The 7,680-nt window shown below is 52.5% G+C and overlaps 1 protein-coding gene across 1 annotated transcript; it reads left to right on the top strand.

The window, feature by feature from the left end:
- Window positions 1-4,766: 4,766 nt before the first annotated feature.
- LOC124688486 (probable indole-3-pyruvate monooxygenase YUCCA11) lies at window positions 4,767-6,286 on the top strand. The gene is made up of 2 exons (XM_047222158.1): window positions 4,767-5,797; window positions 5,877-6,286. The coding sequence occupies exons 1-2, from the start codon at window positions 4,817-4,819 to the stop codon at window positions 6,075-6,077; spliced, it is 1,182 nt and encodes a 393-aa protein (XP_047078114.1). The 5' UTR covers window positions 4,767-4,816; the 3' UTR covers window positions 6,078-6,286.
- The last annotated feature ends 1,394 nt before the right edge of the window (window positions 6,287-7,680 follow it).

Raw genomic sequence — 7,680 nt, forward strand, 5'->3', positions numbered from 1 at the left:
GGTGCCGGAGGCGATCTTCGAATCCCCGAGGAAGGGTTGACGGCGGCGGCGTCTCAGTAACTTTTCTCGTATCGTGGCTCTCGGTACTAGGGTTTTCGCGACGGAAGGATTATATAGGCGAAGGGGCAGAGTCGGGGGACGCTCGAGGGGCCCACCCCATAAGGCGGCGTGGCCAGGGGTGGGGCCGCGCCCCCCTATGGTGTGGCCGCCTCGTAGACCCTCTCCGTCTCCTCTTCGGTGTTCTGGAAGGCTCCGTGGAAAATAAGACCGTGGGCTTTTGTTTCGTCCAATTCCGAGAATATTTCCTGTGTAGGATTTCTGAAACCAAAAACAGCAGAAAACAGGAACTGACGCTTCGACATCTTGTTAATAGATTAGTGCCGAAAAATGCATCAAAATGATATATAGTGTATATAAAACATGTGAGTATTGTCATAAAACTAGCATGGAACATAAGAATTTATAGATACGTTTGAGACGTATCATCGGCCGTGCGTGTGCGTCTGCTGCCTCATGCGGGCCGGCCGGACGAGCTCGTGGTGGCAGGTGGGGCTTGCGCGTGGATGATTGAGCGCGGTCTGGGCAGGTGGGCAGCGCTGAGCATGTGGGGTGGCGGCCGGTTCGTGGCACGGATGGCCGCAGGTGAGCGGGAGCAGGTGACGGCGGCGGGCGTGCGAGCTGCTGTCGAGCAGAGGAGCTGCCGAGTGCGGAGTGAGATGGCCGGGCGGCCGGCGCTGATGCGCGGTGGAAGCTGAGGCACGGGAGGCTGCGGCTGCGTGCGCACGCGTGAGCTTGGGGATCGAGCAGGCCGGCCAAAATCGAGCAGGGCGGCGTAGGCGATTTGCAGCGGTGGTTGGTGGGGATCCAGGCAGGCAGGAGCGGCTTGGCATGGGCGGGCTCGGGCGGGAGCAACGGGTGCTGCACGGGCATTGACCAGAGATTGGGGATGAACTGCCTAGACTGTTTTTGACGGAAACGATCCAAACTGCTCATATTTCGATGGAAAATGGATGAAATTTGAGGGGAAAAGAATGGGGAAACATAGATCAACACAAACAACACGGATCAAAACCACAAAAAACTCAATAAATTCGCAGATCAAATTTCGAGCTATTTTTTGGGGCAATTTTTTGGGAAATTTTTTGGACGAAAATCGGTGGAGTTGGGGTCAAATTCGTGACAACCTTTGCTCTGATACCATATGATGGGGCCTAAGGCCACGTGTGTTGTCCGATCTCACGATTTGACCGAGGGAAAGGCGGGGGAGAGGAAGAACACAAAGAAGGCGATGAACACAATGAACACACGCAAACGCACACCAACCCGATACAATTCCGGTTTGCTCTCGATAGCCCAAACCACTATCCCGATAGAATCTCTCAAGAGAAAGACACGGGGTAAAATCCCTGAGAGGAAGATCGGTATACGATTGGTAGAATCACACGAGTGAGAGACCGGTGGTAGAATCACAAGTGTGAGAGACTAATCATATAAAGAGGGTCTTGATACAACTCATAGATTTGTGTCTAAGAGAGGAGGGGGTTTCCCTAATCCCGGAGGGATGGTGGAGGCATAAGCCAAGTTCTCACTCAAATTATGTCTAACCTAATGAAGGGGGAGGTGGGGGCCTATATATAGGGAGCCACTAAGGAGGGGTAGTTTAGGGAAACAAGGGGGTACATGGGCCTTGGCCCGAGTTGACTTGGACGCGCAGGAGGGGTGACCTAACCTGATTCGGACCTGGGACAAGCACCACATCATCAACAATGCTACACAACGCACGCCATTGTACCAAGCCCTCCTGGTCGAGGGAGCGGCGGAAGCGAATCTCAACACCAGCAGGCTGACAAGCCTAGGAGACAACAAACGAGGGGGGTCATAGTTGGCAAACAAGAGCGGAAATGAATCTTTTAAAGGGGCATCACCAATCCACCAGTCCAACCAAAAAAGGGTTCGGCTCCCATCCTTGACGGTAAATTTAGCGCCCAAAGCAAAATAATGTTTTATTTTGTGAAGATTCTTCCAAAATAGGGAACCCCCGTGTCCCAAACCTTGGAACAATTTGTTATCATCATAATATTTAGCTCTTAAGATCCTAGCCTAGATGGTATCTTAGTACAACCTCCAAATCCACTTGGCAAGCAGGGCAAAATTCATTTTCTTAGTGTTAAGCAGCCCAAGACCTCCCATAGCCTTAGGTCTTTAAATCGTGGGCCAGTTAACAAGGTTGTATTTTCTCTTCGGTCCCGACCCCTCCCAATAGAATCTGGATGGAAGAGAATCGAGCCTGGCATGAATCCCATCTTGTAGCAAAAAGAGGCCCATCGGAAAAATCGGTCAGGTTGTCAAGACAATCGTTGGAGAGGGTGAGCCGGCCTCCATAGGAGAGAAGCTTGCAGAGCCATGGCTCGATCTTGTCCCCTAACTTGCGCACCAAGAACACTCATTGCTCAATGGAGAGTTTGCGGTCTGGAATAGGAAGGCCCAGATACATGAAGAGGAAATCCCCCTATTGCAATTCAGTATGTTTGCGGTTCTGATTTGTTTCTCGTCCGACAACCCCATGACAATCACTTCGCTCTTGTGGAAATCTATTTTTAAACCCAACATATCTTCAAACCACATAAGCATGAATTTCAAGTTCTTGATATCCTCTTCAGAATTCTTGATTAGGATAAGAGTATCGTCCGCATACTGCATGTGAATGACCCCCTGGGAGCAAGTGTGGGACAACTCCTTCCCCGACGAAGTTGAACAAAGGGGGAAAGTGGGCCCCTTGCCTCACTCCCCTTTTGTTCCTGAAGAACCGGCCTATCTCGTCGTTGATAGCGATCACCGTCTGGCCTCCCGAAACTAGTTGCGAGATGCGGTGGATGAAACCAGGCTCCTAGCCCTTACATCTCAGCACTTCCGTCAGGAAGTCCCAGTTAATGCGGTCATAGGATCGAAATTTTAGATGGCTTGCCACCCTGATCGAAATTTTTCGAAATCAAGCTTTAGAAGGAGCCCTCCAAGTTTCTTTGCTCTCAGTTCATGAACAATTTCGATCAGGGCGGCAAGCCATCTAAAATGTTTCCTCCTTTGATGAATGCGGGCTAATAACATGGTGAGCAATCGGATCAAGGCATGGCATAGGCTTTGGAGATGATATTGAAGATCACAATAATCAACGCAATGGGACAAAACAGTGTAATCTAGTCAGCGCGAGGAACCTTGGGAACCAGAGAAAGGATACCAATATTGATCCTAGCAATGTCTATGCGTCCTAGCATAAAATCATTGAGGATATGCAACACCCCATGTCTTATCAGAGGCCAGCAACGTTTGGAAAAATAACACCGGGAACCCATCTGGTTCCGACGCTGTGTTGGTTTTCATCTCCTTCACAATTTTCGCAAGGTCAGATTCCAAAAAGCTTAGAGCATGTCTAACAGACCCCTTAAAAGGTCCAATCCCGTAAAATAACCGTCGATATACGGGGTAGAGCTCTACCCGGCCGTCTAGCAGACCCCGTAAATCAGGCCCCCGTCTCGAATTTTTACAGTTTTGGCTACGGGGTGGCTTTTCGCCCCTTACTTGTGAGGGGTGGGAGGGGGAATACGAGGCCAACCCCTCACCCGTGGCGGGCTGAAATTTCAGCAGATAGCAACTGCTCCTGCGCATGACCTCGCCGGAATCCGGCCAAATTCCAGCGAGCTACGGTCGAGGGTGGCGGCACGGGGGCTAGGAACGGCGGCGCCCGAGACTGGGGCGGCGGCAGCGCGGCAGGGCAGCGCGTGGGCCGGAGCGGGCGACCAGGTGTGGCCATGGCGGGCGTTCGGAGCGGGAGCGGGCGCGGCCGGCGTGGGGGCGGCCGGAGCGGGCGCGGCCGGGTCCGGCGTCGGCCGGAGCGGGAGAGGGCGCGACCGGAGCGGGCGCGGCCGGCCGTGGCTCGCGCGTGGGGGCGGGGGCGGGCGGCCTTGGCGAGCGGGCGGGTGCGGGCGGGGCGGGCGGCGGCGGCGAGCGCGCGCGGCGGCGGGGGCGGCCGGGGCGGCCGGGCGGGCGGGGCAGGGGCTGGAGCTAGAGGAGGAAGAAGGAGAGGAGGAAGAAGGGGAAAAAAATCTAATTTGGCATATTTTAGGAATATTCTTTTTTTATAGTTTAGCTATACGGGATCTACTAGCTCGTCCGAGTTTTTGACCGACGAAAAGTGAATACAGGGCCCTCTACTAGCGTTTTAAGGGGCGAAAATATACGGGACCTGTTAGACATGCTCTTAGAGCCAGCTGAACATTCTTCTCCTCCGACTACTCGTCCCGCCACACCCCATGTGAGCGGCGACAGGCCACACACCCTAAGAGCCGAGGTGCCTAACAAATTCCTATAGAACGCATATATGTGTTCCTGAACGAGCCCAGATTCAGAAATCACCCCATCCGGAGTCCAGAGCGGATATCGTACATTTCTAGCATCTGCCATTTGTAGTCCACCTGCATACAAAGGAGCGGCCAGGCAAGGCCGAGCAAATGGCACGCAATTCCTTTTTCTTGTTAGTTTTGCGTGTACTTTGAAGGAAAAAAATCTCTGTTTCTAGTCCATACTAACTTCGGCTTGGCATGCTGTTCCTTTCTGGTGTTGGTATATGGTTTTCAAAGGAAAAAACCTATGCACTCTTTCTTAGGTGAGGACAAACCTCCCGCTATCTAGACATTGATGGATGTGGAAAGATCGATCAGTGTGAACGATCCATTAACGATTAATCCACAGCTACGACCCTACATTCTATACCGTACACGGCAGTCGGACGCACAGCTAACACACCAAGAAACGTTCGGCAATGGCGACGGCGGCTACTGGCATCGCACCACCGGTGATCATCGTGGGGGCAGGGCCGTCAGGTCTCGCGGCGTCGGCTTGCCTGGCGCGGCGCGGGGTGGCGAGCCTGGTCCTCGACCGCGACGACTGCGTGGGCTCGCTCTGGCGGAAGCGCGCCTACGACCGCCTCCACCTTCACCTCCCCAAGCAGATCAGCGCGCTCCCCCACGCGCCGCACGCCGATGACGCCCCGGACTACCTCCCGCGCGACCACTTCGTCCGCTACCTCGACGCATACGCCGACCGCTTCGACGTGCGCACGCGCCTCCGCCGCGAGGTCCGTGCCGCGCGCTTCGTGGACGGGCGGTGGGAGGTGGAGGCCGTCGACCTGGGCACCGGCGAGGCGGAGCGGCACGCGGCGAAGTTCTTGGTGGTGGCCACGGGGGAGTTCGACGAGAGGGTGCTGCCGGAGGTGCCCGGGCTGGACACGTTCACCGGCGAGGCTATGCACTCCAGGGACTATGCATCCGCCGAGGGGATGCGTGGGAAAGCGGTGCTCGTCGTCGGGTGTGGCAACTCCGGGATGGAGATCGCCCTCGACCTTGCCGAGGGCGGCGCCGCAACCTCCATCGTCGTCCGCGGCGAGCTCCACCTGATGACAAGGGAGATCATGAGCGCGTCCACGGCGCTGTTCGCGTACCTTCCCGTCTGGATGATCGACAAGCTGACGCTGCTCGCGTGCTTCCTCGTCTTCGGCGACACCGCCAAGCACGGCCTCCCACGGCCCGCCCTCGGGCCCTTCGCCAGAAAGCTGCTGATCAACGCCTACCCTGTCATCGACGTCGGCACCTACGACAAGATCAAGAACGGCCAGATCCAGGTGCTGCCGGCGATGACGAGCATCCACGGGGACGTGGTGGAGTTCGCCGACGGCACACGGCACCGCTTCCACGCCATCGTCTTCGCCACAGGGTACCGCAGCACGGCAAAGAAATGGCTCAAGGTTCGCCGATTGGTTTTGAACTGAATGAACTTCGCAGCTAAATCTGAAATTGACGGTTGCATCTCAAATTTGGTTTCAGAGCTACGGCGACGGGCTGATCGGCGACAACGGGATGGCGGCCGGGAGATCGCCCAAGGGCGAGAATGGGCTCTATCGCGCGGGGCTAGCGGGGAGAGGGATCTACGGCAGCTTCACGGACGCGCAGTTTATCGCCCAGGATATCAGCATGCAGCTGCAGGGCTCCGGCGAGTCAGCCGACAACACCGGCAATGTGGGCTAGCTAGCAGCCACCCACATGTTCACGGGCCAGCTAGACAGACATATTGCAGTGTAGTGTACTCGGGTGGAGCCAGAATTTAGACATAGGGATTAGGGAGACGAGATGATGATGGTCGCATGTGATACAATTATATGATTTCAGTATCGCTGTACTCCTATTCATTTTCAGACATATTGCAAGTATAAATTATACTACCTCCATTTTCCAAAGTTTAAGACTTATATTGTTTTTAGAAACTCAAACTATATTAAATTTCACTAAGTTTTTTTATCAAAAATCATTAACATGCAAAATATAAAATCAATATCATTAGATATATACTTTAATATATTTTACATGGTATCTATAAAATCTCATATTTATTCATAGTTTTTTCTAAAAATTTAGTCAAACTTTACTTGGTTTGATTTTTTAAAAGAAATATAATGCTTAATCTTTGAAATGAAGGTAGTACTTGTTAAAGTTGAAAGTTGTCGATCAAAAAAATTTGAGGACGCATTACATTTTAGGATGTAGCGAGTATATCAGGATGTATCTTACTAAAAAAAAGGCATCTTGCATTTATCAACATGTGTTTGGAAAAAAAAAACATTACATGAATTTTTCGAGAAAGAGAATATATTAATATCACCTACTCTCTGCAAGAAAGCAATATACTAATGCCAGTATGGATGTGCATAGCCAAAAGAAAAGAAAAAAGCTCAGAAAGAAAAATCCCGCAACATTGTTCCAGTACTTGTAGCCGCAACACAAACACCACCAAGAAAAACACATGAGTTCCAAGTTCTCTAAAAGCGACGCCTCTAAGAAGGAAACAACGCACACACGTCCTCATCTCCCAATTATAGATTTTAGGTTTTCACCCTTGAGGAGATCTCCACTCTCAAAACAATACCTGCAATAAGGACATTAAGAGACACAGCCAATTAAGGCCAGTCCTTGAATTTTTACCCTGAAATATAAGACTTTGAGCTCCACCTATGCTATCGTCCCCACCTGCATACCGCTGATACGAATCCCAAAGCACCAAGAAATTTTTTCATCGCCGCAAACACTCAAACTACAATTACTAGTCCTTAGATCTCGCCTTCCATGGCATTCTACACCACTCACATCACCATGGGATGAACAAGACATGTTCGACCATGGAAACAAATGGCAGAGCTTCGCATCTCTTCCTCCTGAACCAAATGATCGGAAAAACATAGGTGCGCACGACCAAATTCCATCTGATCCAGGAATCTCCTGGCATAAGTTGCCCAAGTAAATTCACCGGTGGAGTCTTCCGGAACTCGACTCTCCGGCCAGATCAACGAGGACATGCATATGGCAAATCTTCGTCTTGGCGTGAGAGGAATCCGATGACCACCGCCTTTATTTAGGTCGAGCCCCCCACGCAACGGAACATTCCAGGACGCCCAAAGCAAGGTCGCCAAAGGGCCACACCAGGCGCGGAGCACGAGATCCAGAGGAAGAGCTTGTCCGGAACTCCATGTCTTCGCTTGAGCAGCGCCACGAGGCAAGATGCGACGACACGCGCTAGAGCCTCCACCGCAATGCAGATCGACACGAGGTCCAATTCGTCCCAGATCGAGCCCACTTA

Source organism: Lolium rigidum, chromosome 2 (assembly GCF_022539505.1).
Source record: "Lolium rigidum isolate FL_2022 chromosome 2, APGP_CSIRO_Lrig_0.1, whole genome shotgun sequence".
In the NCBI taxonomy this organism is placed as follows: domain Eukaryota; kingdom Viridiplantae; phylum Streptophyta; class Magnoliopsida; order Poales; family Poaceae; genus Lolium; species Lolium rigidum.

Bases quoted from the DNA above. Each gene is read 5' to 3' on its own strand.
- LOC124688486 (XM_047222158.1), top strand. From the start codon at position 4,817: ATGGCGACGGCGGCTACTGGCATCGCACCACCGGTGATCATCGTGGGG. The intron at 5,798-5,876 runs GTTCGCCGATTG...ATTTGGTTTCAG, and splicing joins CGGCAAAGAAATGGCTCAAG to AGCTACGGCGACGGGCTGAT.